General features: G+C 41.2%; 1 protein-coding gene and 1 non-coding gene across 2 annotated transcripts; both read left to right on the top strand.

The window, feature by feature from the left end:
• Nucleotides 1–7,570: 7,570 nt before the first annotated feature.
• On the top strand, nucleotides 7,571–7,685 carry LOC125007518. The gene has a single exon (XR_007112732.1). It is a non-coding gene; the product is annotated as a U5 spliceosomal RNA (small nuclear RNA).
• Nucleotides 7,686–9,219: 1,534 nt separating this feature from the next.
• On the top strand, nucleotides 9,220–16,002 carry mon1a (MON1 secretory trafficking family member A). Its single transcript, XM_047583672.1, has 6 exons — nucleotides 9,220–9,345; nucleotides 9,785–9,936; nucleotides 12,057–12,428; nucleotides 12,541–13,306; nucleotides 13,535–13,682; nucleotides 14,993–16,002. The coding sequence occupies exons 2-6, from the start codon at nucleotides 9,813–9,815 to the stop codon at nucleotides 15,131–15,133; spliced, it is 1,551 nt and encodes a 516-aa protein (XP_047439628.1). The 5' UTR covers nucleotides 9,220–9,345; nucleotides 9,785–9,812; the 3' UTR covers nucleotides 15,134–16,002.
• Nucleotides 16,003–16,098: the final 96 nt, after the last annotated feature.

Below are 16,098 nucleotides of genomic sequence, written 5' to 3'. Positions count from 1 at the left end.
CTAGATTTTAATAGGGGTTTTACCGGTTTTCAGCCCAAACAATAAGTGAGCTACGGTAAGGTAAGTAAATATGTGCAGAGGGTACAAGAAGTCTACATATCTCTGTTTAAACAGCATGTTTAAAAAAGGGTGACACATAAACTTTGCCAGAACATTTGTGGATTTAATACTAATAATAATAAAAAATTATATCCCTGAGAAAAAAAAAAAAAAGAATAGCTTTGCTGCATGATTCAACACTTTCATTGTTGGGTATGTTTTCAGAATCCAATTCTCGTTAAGCTCGCAATAGGATACACTTATCTTCACCCGAAGATAGCGATCGGAAAATATCCCTCAGTGCATACAGACATCTTCCAGAGAATGGAAAAACAGTAAAATTGTCAAGAAAAACGAGAACAATACAACCCCCCTAAAAAAAACTGATAAGAGGGCAAAGGGAGAACTGGGCAAGGAACGGCTTTCAGGGGGTGTAGAGCAACATCAAAGTGTCTGCATCTGGCAAGTGCTGGTTATTCCTTTCATGTGATAACCGCCTGTCTGCTCCTCATCAGTCTTTGGTTAAGAGGCAGAGCGACGAAAAGTATGTCTCTTTTGACCAAAACAGACCACAAAAAACGTCCAAGCCTGCCTTTAGTTTACTAAAACATCCAGTAAATCCAGCTTCCCAGAACCACACAGAGAAATGTGTTATGGTCTGATGAGATCAAGATGGAAATCTTTGCCTATAATTGTAGAAGGTACAGTTAGATACTTCCAAGTTAATATTAATTTTATTATTATTTGACATGCTTTATAGTTTTTTTTTATAATAAACTTGCAAGAGTTCTGATATGATTTGTCACTTTTTTTTTTTTTTTTTTTTTTTACAAACCTGTTGTGTACAGTATTATAACTACATTAGTGCGCCTCGGTGGTCAATAGCTATAGTGCAGCAGAAATCTCGTTGCAGACAAACAAGCTCAAGGATCCCACTGATTTAGCGTCATGGTGAGTTGTATTTTTCATGCACTTCATATTTGTTTTTGTGGTGTATCTTTTGTTGTTGAAGGCATTTTTAAACTTTACTGATACGACCAGAGAGTGTGGGGCTGAGAGGCCGTTACAAAGCTTCATACACAGTGGATTCACGTTTGTTATTACATTCAGAAAATACCAGTTTTTCTGTCGGCCTATCATTATATTTTGTTGTATTTATCCGCCATACCTTAAAGGCCGGTCCTTGAAAAATATTGTCTGACATTAAACTGGTCCGTGGGGCAAAAAAGGTTGGGAACCGCTGTATTAGAGAGTCTGGTCAACTCAAGTCATCTCCTAATGACACACTGACGCTCTCCATCGTGAGACGGCTACAGCGCTGTCCAGTGTGCTGAAGATGACAACAAGTTAATAAAACTGCAACACAGGCCAGGTTATCTGGCACCACCATGCAAAATACAAGACGAATCATAAGAAAGCAATGCAACAATATAAGCTATGCCAAGGAAGTAACTGTAAAGAATTCAGAAAAGTAGCGTTTCTGTTTCTATCCAGTTATTTATTTTTGGTTAAAAAGATGTGTACTTTTCTTTTATCTTTATTTTGACCAGGAAGGACTTCAGTTCTCAGTTGGAGATACTATTATGTTTTCATTTTTACAAGCAAATGTGCACTTTTTCCTTTCTTTGATTCCATAGAGATTTTTAATGATTTCAGCAGGTGTTTATGTAAATCCACTGTATAGTACGTTTTAAAATGTTTGTAATATATCAAACTTGTTCTCAACATTCAGTCTTGTGATTTTGTAAATACGTTGCAGTCTTGTGTACACACAGTATGAGTTAACTTTAAGAAGTACACTTCAAGTAATCAAATTGAACTTTATTATTGACTTTTCATACAGAATGCCTCACAAAGTGCTTCACACAAAATAAAAACATAAAACATTACAACAAATAATAAAAAACAACCCCACATATAGACCCACACATATTCACACATGCACACACACACACACACACACACACACACACACACACACACACACACACACACACACACACACAGCATGGTAGAAGGTCCAGTAACGTGGCAGGGCTCGGAGGAGCCCTCACACCAAACCGTGTAGGCCCACTGGGCAGCAACTGCTGCGTTAATAAGGTTACCCATCCTACTGTAATGCTGTAATGGTGTGGTCATGGTGGTCATAATGTTTTGGCAGACAGCAACTACAGATCGTATGGGGAAAATTAACACACTGTGAGCATCAGCCGAGGGTCCTCTTTGATTTAATGTTTCTTCTACGCACGTACAGCAAAAACTGTGGCAAGAGAGAGAAGAGTTAATCACTGGCTCCTCTGATGTCTCTGCTGACCCCTGTCTCCCATACATTTATGTTACAACAACACACAACAACACCAAAATCAGTTGAATACTAATGAATAGAGAGTTTGGCCAGTGTCCTAGGCTGTTGGCCCCTCCTGCCAAGCCAAATGGAGTCACATCTGCCCTCCTTCACCATCTCCATTGAGGATGGGGAAAGAAACTCGTCATAAAACGTAGACAGGAAAACAATGCAACAAGCAGTCTCATTATAAACGAGGAAGAATGCACAGACCCAAAACGTATTGCCAGTGAAGTTCTGAACAGTACACAAAGCTTTTTTGATTAGATGAATACTAAGTTTTCCAGAATTGATGTTTAGAGCTATTTGCAAAGAGGATCTAAGTATTAAAGAACTTTAATTAATAAAATACGGTTAAACCTTGACAAATGTGAACCCATGGCCATTCACAACTGTTCTCATTGTTTACTGTACAATAAACCAGTTAAAAAAGAGACTAAATACCTAGGGATTTGGTGTTTGTTTGTTGATAAATGCAAGAAAAGCTTCAACAACAGGCTGCAAAGAGGTGTGACATTCAGTGCGTTTAAATGCATGTGAAAAAAACGAATTATTGCCTTAATCAGACTACAACAGGAGAACTTAAGTGCATGTAAACACGTGCCACTACAGTTTTGAATTCAGGGCGAGGTTTTCAATCTCAAAATGCACATAAATGGCCTCAAAATGTTGTGGGTTTTTGAGAGGAGAATTTTGCATACGTCATCAATTTCAGTGTTGGGCAAGTTACTTCCAAATTGTAATATATTTCATATTACAAGTTACTATATATTTTACTTATATTTTACTATATATATTGCGTTTTTTTTTTAAATTGCCTTGTCCTATTGTGTGTTTTTGTTTTTATCTTTCCTTCTATTTTTCTACGTCAGTATTTTATTGTATTGTATTCAGTACTGGACTGCTATGAAGAGCCAATTTCTCTTCGGGGATGAATCTATCTATCTACCTACCTACATTCCTACCTACATACCTATGCACCTTCATTCCTACCTACCTACATACCTATGCACCTTCATTCCTACCTACCTACATACCTATGCACCTACATTCGTACCTACCTACATTCCTACCTACATACCTATGCACCTACATTCGTACCTACCTACATTCCTACCTACATACCTATGCACCTACCTACATACCTATGCACCTACCTACATACCTATGCACCTACATTCCTACCTACCTACATTCCTACCTACCTACCTATACACCTTCATTCCTACCTACCTACATTCCTACCTACATACCTATGCACCTTCATTCCTACCTACCTATATACCTACATTCGTACCTACCTACATTCCTACCTACATACCTATGCACCTACCTACATACCTATGCACCTACATTCCTACCTACCTACATTCCTACCTACATACCTATGCACCTACATTCCTACCTACATACCTATGCACCTACATTCCTACCTACCTACATACCTATACACCTCATACAAACCTACCTACATTCATACCTACATACTAAGCGCAGATAGAGAGAAACATTAGTGAAAGTGTGAGTGTACAGCGAGTGTGAGAGCATTAAGTGTTTGTGTGATAGTCTGAGTGTTTGGCAGAGTGTGAGGAGAGATCGGAGATATAGGGAGAATGGAGGCAAGACCACCAAAACGAGCCAGATTTTATGGGTTGGAGCACTTTGGCCTTATTACCCCTAAAATGTCAAGTGTTTGATCTGTGCTCAAGAGCTGGCCATTAATAATAATGCCCAGAGACTACACCTACAAAAAATGAATAATACATTTCAAAAAGTTTTATGTGAATGGCTGAATTTTCTGGTTTAAAGGGCGACAAGCTGAACTGGATGAACCCTTGGTACAAATGATTGTGCAGGACTGGCAGCTATTTTCTGCTGTTGAGGATAAGGGCTTTAAAGCCTTTGGGAACAAGATTGACCCATCATATGCCCTGCCAACAAGACAATCACTGAAGGCCATGGTGGAGAAAAAAAAATATATATAAAGAAGCTGAAGGAAAAGCAAGAGCACAGCTGGAACAGATGGAGACAGTCAGCCTGACAGGAGACATGTGGACATCTGTCAATATGGATGCTTTCCTCAGGGTCACCTGTCATTACATAGATGAGGAATTTCATCTGTCATCTGTTCTGTTATTTGTCACTAAATTCCCTCAGTCCCACGCAGCTGAAAGTCTAAACAATGCCCCAGAACCTTTAATTGACCAATGGGGCCTTGAAAACAAAATCCCCTGCCTAGCCACAGACAACGCCGCAAATATGGTGGCTTGTGCTAGGCTTCCAAGAATACGTACATTCCCTTGTTTTGCCCACAGTTTAAATTTAGTGGCAAAAAATGCAGTGGTGGCAATGACCTGGGCATGCCGAGATCCGCACGAGAGACAGAAAAGTCGTTTCTTTCTTTAAAACTAGCACAGGGGCCAAGGAAAAACTGTCAGAGGTCCGAGAACAACTGAAAACGCCAGCTCATAAGCTCATTTAAGAGGTTGAAACCCGATGGAATTCCACTTTCTTTACACGTCTACACGAGCAGCGTGAGACGGGGGGGGGGGGGGGGGGGGGGGGGGGGGGGGATGTGGTGCAACTAAGCTGTGTGGACTACGAGGCTGCGTCTGTATACCTTGAGGTTCTTGGACCGCTGTCAACAACTGGCAACAACTGAACTTTCAGGAGAGAAGAATTTGTCAGCGTCCAAAGTCATACCCATCATTCGCATGATACAACAAAAAATAACTGAGAAGTCCACATCCCTACCTACCTACACCACCCTTGTGCACAGCTACTAAGCCAAAAGCTGCAGCGCTTTTTATTGGCAAGGTGCAATGTTGAAAACATCCGGGTCCAGGCGGTGGCAACTGTCCTGGACCCAAGGTTCAAAACACTAGCATTTAGCATCCAAACCAATGCACGGCTGTTCCCAGGGCCACATCAGAATGTACAGGACTGAGGAGAGAAAGTGTCCATGTCACAGGTAATAGCTTTGTCTTTATCTCATCATTGCTTGTATATAGGCTCTTTTAAATAACTGTCAATTTCCATTTTTATTTTATTTTTTTATATATATAGTCTACAATGGAGGAAGCCCCTGGTCCCTCAACACGAGAGGTTGCCCCTGATATCCTCTGGGAACTTCTGGACTGCAGAGTTGGTTGGTTGCAATAGTTTGTATAAAAATCCTCACTGAGACAAAAACACCTACATTGGATTTCACCTTGTTCTGTTCCTCACAGGTGCAACTCAGAGTACAAAACACTACAGCTGAAGCGACAGTAGAGGTTCAGCGGTATTTGTCAGAGCCCCACCTCTCCAGAGGAGAAGACCCTTTAAAATACTGGGCCGCAATGTATCCGAACTTGTACAAGTTTGCCAAACGATATCTACATATGCCTGCAACATCTGTGCCATGCAAAAGGGTCTTCTCCAAAGCTGGAGAGGAACATGCTGAAGCCCAATTCGGCACATGATCCTGTTTTTAAATAAAAATCTTTGACCACCCAAATCCCTCACCCAGTTTCACAAGCATTTTATTCAACCATTGTCACCACAGTCCCTAGTTGCACAAGCATTTCACCTTTGGTATTTTGTAATTTTTTTTTATTTTGTACTTCTACCACCCAAAAATCATATAACTAAAACATACAGTTCATACATTATATGAAGGCACAGCCACACGAGCATATCAATATTTTATCGAAAGAATATAAATCAAGCATTTTAAAATGCACATGCTGCAGGTCCTTTATTGATAAGCGGTGCTGTTTACTGCAGATGCTATGTACACTTTTTTTCCAGCAGATGTCGTCACATTTAATTGTATCAAATGTTTGAAACACTGAACTATTTCAATACAATTGCTTCAGTTTGATTCATTGCTTCAGAAAGCTTCAGTTTCTCCATCACTAGTTACAGTTCATACATCAACACTTTCAGGCACAATCAGACTCAGACAAGTATCTTCAAGTTTAAAATTAGTTAAATATCCCACCGTATGTTCCAGGGAACAAAAGGACGAAATGTCAGCCCACTTCCTGCTTTTAACATCTTAGTGACCTCGTCCGACTCAACCATTCACGGGGATGTGCGGGGATTATGTTGTGGTTTATTGTTGTGCTGAGATGTCACGTGTCATGTGATGTCACGGCACGTGGGTGATGTCATGAGCCTCCCAGAGCGGAGGGACCCTGTGAGGAAAACACTGGAGCTAAAAACTAAGAAACAACAGAATAATGTTGGTCCTCTGCCATGATAATAACATGAGGCTTCACCATGTGTTTTTGTTCTAACTCTGGGAACAGTTAAAAGGACAGTACTGGAGGACCTCGGGGTCTGCGAGGGTTGACAGGGTACCAGCAACAAGTTCTCCTACACTGGGAAATGATTTATAAACACAGCTTCAGCCACTTTGGAATAATCGAGTCATATTAAAGAGCAGAAAGTCTATATCTATGGATGACTGGATTGCAAAACAAATGTGGTCAGTTGTCCATTTGATGGATGAAAATGTTGCTATAATTGATTTGTATAAGTTTAATAATAAATATAAATTGATCGGTTAAGAACCTCCTTAAGGTGACTCAAAATATTCCTCTGGCTCTAGTTCAGTTGATTAAAAACAACCTACCTAAGTAGTGACTATACGGATTTCTTACACAGTGGGAGCAATGATGCATTTCTGAGGCAATATTTTGTAAATACCATATATCCTGCAATAACAAAGAGGACATTTGATCTTAGAAATTAGATTATTAAAACTAAATTGTTAAAATTTTATATTCATCCTAAATACAAAGAAATCCCCTTTAAAACAATAAACGAAATTTATCCTTCAAATGTTGAAGATTTAAAGTTGATGTAGACTACTGTCGCTTTTGTACCACAAATGCAGAAACAACAAAACGCATATTCTTCACGTGTAACAAATTTATGAGAATTCTTGCATAGCTGGTTAAGCTCCAAATCCATAAATGAAGAGTTTCTTTGTTTCAAATCTACCCAGTTGTCTCCAGTTAAGGTCGTGTGTGTGTGAAGGTAAAAACGTTGTGTTATATTGCCCTCTTGTGGTCATCAACTGTAATGCCAACTAAATCCTCAGTATTTTGTGTTTGTTTCTTGTCTTGACCATGTGAACCATGAATCAGGGTGTTGAGGCAGAGAATGGGCACCTACTCTTAGCAGGATAGGAGCTATGCACTCTTGTTTCTCTTCAACTCATATAAATATTTTGCTTTTTACTAAAGATTTCCATGGAGACACACGGAGAAGAGTTTTTCCCAATTTTTTGATGCTCTGCATATTGCAGAGGCATGGGGCTGTTTTTCTGCATATGCTACTGGCAAACTTCATATAACTGAAGGGAGCATGAATGGAAAAATGTACAGAGACATTCTTGAGAAAAATCTGGTGCCATCTACCCAAAATTATGAAGATGAAACGAGGGTGGACATTTCACCAAGACAATGATCCCCAAACACAGAGCCAAGGAAACTCTCAACTGGATTCAGAGAAAGAATATAAGCTGCTAGAATGACCCACCAATCACCTGACTTGAATCCAATTGAAAATCTATGTAAAGAACTAAGTTTATAGAAGAAATCCACATAACCTTCAAGATTTAAAGACTGTTTGTGTGGAAGAATGGACCAAAATCCCACCTGAGCAATGAATGCGACTAGTTTCTCCATACAGGAGGCGTCTTGAAGCTTCATTACCAACAAAGAATTTTGTTCAAAGTATTAAATAAATATCGGTGAGCGTGTTCAGTACTTTTTTTTTTTAGACAAACAGGCATTCATTCACCAAGACCAAATGATAAGCATTCTGGACCACAAAACTTGGCTCAGCAGTGACGAAATGGATTCAGCCTGTTTTCATCTTGCACAGAAGTTCCCTGATGTAGATGAGTTTCAGTCCTGCCTTTGCCCTCAGGCCCTTCATCAGGGAGGTGTGGCTGGGACACCAGAGAAGTCATTTGTGTGAGGTTGCTGCGGACATGTGGAACAAGAATCTGGTGGAGTCGGCAGGAAACTATTTGATTGGTTTCTTAATAAAGTTTTTAAGTATGACTATGCAGGAATGAGTGATAATAATGATCATTTGTTCTATCATTTGAGAATGTAGTAAAACAACAACAAAGTAATGACAGATGTATGTACAGATGTATGTATGAAAAAGCTAATTCGATATAGATTTAGAGTTTACGGGGTGCACATGAATGCACCATGAAACCGCTCACACGCTTTACCATATTACGTGATGTAGACGGGCACTCTATTTTCAAGTGTAGATGGTGCGACTGTGTCTCTCCGAGGCGCACGTGGCGGTGTCTTACGGCACCAGTTCATCGTGATTTTTTAAAAAAATGTATCAGTGTAGCATTTTAATGAATTAAATAGTGTCCATTTTCAAACGTCAAACATAGCTTATATTTTAAACCATATATTATATCTTTTCTGAAGAAGTTACAAATTAGAGGAGATTGAAGAATACATCAGTATCAGTTTCATTATTACTTACACTTTTAGATCATTTAATGAAAACATATTGTTTCGGAGATAAAGAAAGAGTGTTAAGTGATTGTAACATTGCGAATTTTTAATAATCATCACAAATGCTTGTTTCCCAAACTGCGATGAATGCATCATGATGATCAAAAATGATTAAAGTCAGTTAAAAAAAAAATCGAAATTATAACATTTAATGTGCAACATCAAGCTACCAAACTACTTACCATATGTATTAAAATAATAATAATATCAATAATAACTGTAAACGATGCTTTTTTTTCTACTCCGGACGGATTCGCCAGAAGAAAACTTCATTTCCCACAATTCCTACTTCCGCAACCGAGCACGGTTTATTTCAAGTACTTCTGCCTTCACTCTGCTAGTTAGCTAGCTGCTGCAACTGTGACAAACGAGTTGTGGAGCACAACTGTTAAGGGCAGACAGCTGCGGAAATGAAAGGTAATGGTTTGGATATAACTGAACGAGTCACGAGACCTCTTTAAATCGGTGTAACGTGACCCAGCTAGTTTTATGTATTGTTGAATCAGTGCTAAAGTTAGCAATCAAAGTAGCCTTTGAAGTTGTGTACCAGCATATCTGACGCCTCTTACTAGGGAGGAAGACTCAGTCATAAAGCTATGATTTAAGTAAAGAATGAGAGTAACAATTACTTTACCAGACGATATAGACTCCAGTGAGACCATAGTGAGAATACTGTGCTTCAGCTTTAGTTTGAAGGTTCGTTTGAAATTAAAAATCCCTTAAAGTCAGGCCATAAACTCTGTATGATTGACTTTATAGTGTCCACGTCTCCACCATAGAGACGCTCAGGTAGAAAGCTGCTGACCTTTAGTCCTGCCGCTCTGTCTGTCAGTCAGTTTGTAAGTTTGTCTTGCAGGTGCGTTCCCCGGCCATAAGTAGCAGTGATGGATGGAGAAACACAAAGGGCAGCTGTGTCGTGGGAAAATGGTACTCTGGCCCCCTTTGACCGCCTTCGCAACCAGAGGGCAGACAGCCCCACGCCGGGTCTGGTGGAGGGAACCGAGCCAGGTGAGCTTTCAGCTATCGTCCGTGTGCATCATGACATTTTGAACCATTTCACAACCCACAGAAGTCACAATCCACTGTCATTTCAAAGTCTCCATGTCAATCCGAACATCTTGGGGAATGGATAAGTAGATCAAATAACTCCTGGATAAAATCTTATTCAAGTATTGTGGCATCTTGCGGTAAAACCCCCATGGGATTGCCTGACAAGACCTCTAACATGCTTACAGTACATGTGTACAATGTTTCCAACACACCAGAAGAAGCTTCCAGTTGATATCCATTTTAATCATATCACAATCTTCAATAATGTCACACTTAACGCAATAGTACTTTTCTGTAACTTCCTCTATGGCCCCTGCAATTTAAAATTGTACCGTGGTGAGACTTCCCACTGACCGCTTGTTTCTAGGCAACACTTTACCACAAAAACCACTTCTTCTGATTGTGAAACATTTAAATTTTCAGACTTCTCCATTTTTTCCACCGTGCAGCGCTGGGGGTGGATATACTGACAGTTTGTGATGGTGTGTTTGTACTAACATCTGTTTGGGCATTTGAGAGCGATCACTTGTTACCAACTCGGTTTACGCCTGGTTTTAGGGTTATTTACTTTTGAAAATGATGTTTAGTTTAAGGGGTTAGGGAAAGCTGTATGTCAGTGGACGTCCACTCAAAGACACAGACGAATAAGTGTGTATTTGTGTGAGACACAGGTCCTATTCGTGTAATGAGACGTTTAACATAAATACACTTTGCCGGTTGATTAAAGCCAATGTTCTTATGATAAACAACATAATATGTAATGATAAGTAGCACTTGAATTCACTGTGTCCTAAATGCACTGTTAGGTTAGTGTGTATAAATAATAATGCGTTATAAGGCAGAATTGATGCCGTATCCTTTTCACAAAAATTGTAACAATGTAAACTGGTCTTGACTGCACGCTGGGAGCATGTTAACAAGTGTGAAGCGGTGAAATCATGTCTGAGGCAGCCGACGTATGTCACGTTACATCCTGCTTGAACAAATCCAACGCTGACGGGGGAAATGATGCAACGTCGTCTGGATTAGCTCTTGTTTAACTGGAGATAAACAGGACATTTTTGCAGCATTATCTTGCTCACTCATTACCAGAGTTGTATTTTTCTTCTCTACCTTAGGTTTGATTATTCCAAACTGGCTCTAACAACAGTTAAGTTTTGTTCAATGTTCAATTTTTTATTTTTTTAAATAGATATCCATACCCAACCAATAGTGGGTCCCAGCTGAGCTGTTTCAGCCATGGCAGGAAAGACTGCAGCCCCTGGTTCCCATATGAACGCTTAGGGAAGTGGTGGCTGTTGTGCTGTTCACCAAAAGGTGTTAATGACGTGTACATTTACCAAAACAACCATCGAATCTTCATCACTGATGTCTTTTTTTTTTTTTATTTAAAACAAAAACAAATAATCTTCTTACAAACCTTTCTAGTGCTAATTGAAATTTGAAGTGCTGAAGTTTGCTTGATTAATAAATAAAGCCAATAACAAAGTTGATAGTGCACACAGAGAAGACAGATGAAGGGTGAGCACTTAGTGGTGGTTTGGCAAATGTGCGCGTGGTTAACCGCTCCACCTGTTAGAGAGCACCGCATGGCTTCTTCCCTGAGTGTTTCCAATCGAAGCATCATGGGAGGATGAAATGTGTCCCGTACGGTCAATTAGAGTCTCTTGAATGAGCTGAGGTCAATGCAGGTTAACTTAAAAAAAAATGTTTTACGGGACACATGCATATCTTACTCTAAATCAGGGGTGTCAAACATAAGGCCCGGGGGCCAAAACTGGCACGCCAGAGGTTCCAATCTGGTCCGTGGGATGAATTTGCAAAAATTACACTGAAGATAACAGCTGAAAATATTCACTAAAATAAGAAATTGCACCTTGCACTACATAACAAATTTACAGCTGTTCATTACATGTACTTGTATTTCTTTGCATTAAAGTAGGAGTTGTCATTATTTATTTAAGTTAATAAGCTATTGTATTACTGGTCTGGCCCCCGGGAGATCGAAGTGTTTGAGTGTGGCCCCTTAACTAAAATGAGTTTGCTCTAAATGATTATTTCTACCTGCGTTAATTCAGGTGCCGGACAGGAGAGCGCCATGTTCGTCCATACTCAGTCCTTTGAGGACCTGACTGCTGACACTGAGGAAGAGAGCCTGAGTGCAGCTGAGCTGGACGAGCCCGACGGCCAGTGCGCAGAGGAGCTCCAGGTGCTGGTTGGGGACAAAGCCGTAGACGAGCAGCACTCGGAGAGTAGGCCCAAGGAGGAGGACGTGACTAGCGAGGCGTGGCGGAGTCACAGAAAACACGTGTTCGTGTTGAGCGAAGCGGGAAAGCCGATCTACACCCGCTACGGCACGGAGGAAGCTCTGTCGAGCACCATGGGCGTGATGATGGCCCTCGTTTCCTTCGTGGAGGCTGAGAAAAACATCATCCGCTCCATCCACGCAGGTCAGAACAGACTTTAATCGGTGACAGATACACGAGTTAAAAGTGCGTTTTCAAATGTGTCAAAACAAATATGTCGGGTCCAATCTAACGTCTGCTCACGTGTTTGTGTCAGATGGGTGCAAAGTGGTTTTCCTCACCAAGAGTCCTCTGGTCCTGGTGGGCGTGTCCCGGACCTGTCAGTCGGACAAGGAGCTGCTGCGGGAGCTGCAGTACATCTACTACCAGATCGTGAGCCTGCTCACCCTCACCCAGCTCAACCACATCTTCCAGCACAAGCAGAACTACGACCTGCGCCGCCTGCTGGCCGGCTCCGAGTATCTCACAGACAACCTGCTGCACCGGCTGGACCGAGACCCCGGCCTGCTGCTCAGCGCCGTCACCTGCCTGCCGCTCGCCAGCTCCGCCCGGGACGTGGTCTCGTCGAGCCTGCAGGCCGCCAAGTCCAAAAGCCTGGTCTTCTCCATCCTGCTGGCCGGCGACCGCCTGGTCACCCTGGTCCGAAAGAAGGACCAGTTCCTGCACCACATAGACTTGCACCTCGTGTTCAACCTCGTCGGCTCGTCCTCGTCCTTCAGGGAGGGCGAGGGCTGGACGCCCATCTGCCTGCCAAAGTTCAACACCGCGGGATTTTTCCACGCCCACATTTCTTACCTGGAGCCCGCGTCCGAGCTCTGCCTCATCCTGGTCTCCACCGACCGAGAGGACTTTTTTAACATGTCTGACTGCAAGAAGCGCTTCCTGGAGAGGCTGAGTAAGCGCAGCGCCTACCAGGCCCTGAAGGAGGCGCTCAAGGGTCCCAGCTACTCCGTAGCACAGGTCGCCATCCCGGAGCTCAGGCACTTCCTGTACAAATCAAAGAGCTCAGGGCTGTATACCTGGTGGGTAATTATACCTGGTGAAATGTTTAAATTAAAGAACTTACCTGAAAAATTAATCAATAATCCCAATAACTGTTAAATCATTTTCTGCGATCAGATCTGTAGAATTAATCAACACTGATTTTGAAATTAAATCCAGGCTATCTAGATTTTTTCTGTGTAGTTTCTGTGAAGTAATTATTTTTTTCATGTTTCATCATGGGTGTTGTGTTGATTGTCTTCCTCCAGTCCGGAGTATCCGCCGGTGTACCAGTCTGATGAGGAGCAGGAAAGACTGATGGGCTTGTACCAAGACCTCCACAGCTGCTTGCACCATCCCACCAGACCCCTCCGCTTCCTTTACCGCTGCAGTGAAAGTGAAAACCTACTGGCATGGGTGCGCATAACCGTTCGAGGGCACCATATTATGGGCCTTAAGTTATAAAATAATAATATGACTTTTTTTTTTTTATCTCAGATTTAAAAGAAATGATCAATATTAAGAGTTCACAGTACTCAGTTCCTTAACGTTATAGAAATAACTCTTATACACCTGTTTTATTCACGCAAAAGTAAGAAACATTAGATATTTTAGTTACTGGAATACAGTAAGTTACAGGGACTATGACATTAAACTACACTTCACTCTTTATCAGTACTAACACAATACATTGCAGCACATTGACTGCAGTAAAAAGATATTACAGAGCAATAAGCAGTTATGTTGTAATATTTCTCACATGGTGCTCACGATCACAGGCTGCATCACTCACTCAGCGGTTGCTGTTTGCTTTGTAATGGGCAATGAAGTTCCATGGAGCATGTGATTCAGAGCAGCGATTCTCTAAATTCATTCATTCTGCACTTTCCATTTACCTAATGCGAAATAACTGCACTGAATAAATGGTCAATATAGATGGCGAGACGACGGGGACGGTTTGTTTCTGTGAAGTGAGTTTATATGAGGTATTTATCTGAAGTCAGCGTGTGGCCTACAGTAGGTGGGGGCTGGCACACCTCCCAAATTAGGAGAAGCAGACAGTAGCACCGGCACAGAAGCCAAGCAGTCAGCTGTTGAGGATTTTTTTTCGCCACCTAAAACGACTGCGATTTAAAAAAAAAAAAAAGATGATATTAAAAGGCTGTTTTTAGAATATTATCACAGCTTTACCTTATTTCAGATAACCTATTATATGGCTTGTTTAAAGCCACCAGGGTCCATTGACAAAAACGTGAATTTTAAAGTGGAAAACGGGGGATTAACTCATCTGCTGCTAGTTTGTTTATTTTAGTCTGTGAGTTTGGTTGGTTAGTTTGCATCTGAGTGAACATGTTAAAACACTATAGTCACAAAGTAACACAAACAAGTACAACATACAAACCCGCATCAAACAAACTGAACTATCCCTATGCTTTTAGGCTAAAAATAAGAAGAAAATAGTTTTAATAGCAATAGATAGATTTAGTCTAGCATCATGGAGAAATAAATTATTTATGTTTATGTAAATGATGCCAATACTTTATACTTCCAAATGATGGTACTAACAAAGTTTACCAAAGGTGAGCTAAACACTGGCTTTTTAATTGTATAAAAAAACGAATCGTTTACCTTTAAACAAGGAGCAAGTTTGCTCATTGAACGTGAGCCAAAGCTGCTTCGTGCAGCTCGTTCGTGCCCCTCGTCTCAGTCTGCTCTCTTTCCTTCAGGTGACCAGCGGCTTCGAGCTCTACCTCTGCTTCAGCCCGCTGGCGACCAAGGCCTTGGCGGTTTCTGCTGTCAGCAAGCTGCTGAAGTGGATCAGGAAGGAGGAGGATCGCCTCTTCATCCTAAGCCATCTCACCTACTGAGCCCTCGCTGCCGGCTGACCTGCAGGCGCAGGAGGCGGTGACCGGATCACGGACTGGCCTGGTGCTAAGAGCAGCGGAGGATGAGGCTGGAGTCCTGTCGATGTTTAGTAACGATGGTCAGCTATGCATTTCTTGCTTGTGGGATCGCCTGATGTAATTCCCACATAAAGTAGGCTGTGCAATATAAACTAAAGCAGTATTTTAGCTGGCTGCATTTTTTAATTTAACTTTTAATCAAACAGCAGATGGAAGAAACGTCAGCACTGCTGGCATTCTTTTATAAATTATTTTTTTTTTTTTTACTGTAACAGAGCTATTAATGCATCTCCTAATTCGTCAAATGCTGTATCTCCTTTTTTAGTACGATGAAATCATTTTGAAAAATATTAAGAGCCTAATCAACTGTAAATGTAAAGCTGCAGTAGAATGCACTCTCTCTTCTTATGAGACCTGCTGGCAAAACATGGGCTCTCATGACATTCCTGTTGTGCTTTCAAGACCGTATGGACCATTGTCATATTACCTCTATGCACTTTGAATCACTCCAGATGGAAGACCGTAGCCCGTTGACTGCTGTCAGTAATTTGCGGTATTACGTTCGTAATGCCAGTGTAGAGAAATCTGAATGCAAGCCAATGACTCCTCCATCCTCAATCCTCGATTAACGTTTCCGTTTTGTTGTTTGTTTGACATAATGCACACATTGATTACGCAGTGTGTTTAATGGCGATGCTTTGATGTGATTAAATCATCCTGCTTTGCTTAACGGAGTCCAGCATTGTGCCACCACTAATCACGCCTTAACCAATACGCCTTTACGTTGGCAGCACAATTATTCCATCTAAAGAAATAAATGACTGACAAACAGATTCAGCGTCGGTGTCTTCGTCCTACATGGTGCTTACTGTAAATAGTTTACATGTTGTAGTGGTGTTCCCTGCTTCAACAACAGTCACTTTTCCATA

The sequence above is a fragment of the Mugil cephalus genome, chromosome 4 (assembly GCF_022458985.1).
Source record: "Mugil cephalus isolate CIBA_MC_2020 chromosome 4, CIBA_Mcephalus_1.1, whole genome shotgun sequence".
NCBI lineage: Eukaryota > Metazoa > Chordata > Actinopteri > Mugiliformes > Mugilidae > Mugil > Mugil cephalus.
The sequence above is the reverse complement of the archived record's forward strand: the minus strand, read 5'-3'. Positions and strand labels throughout refer to the sequence as shown.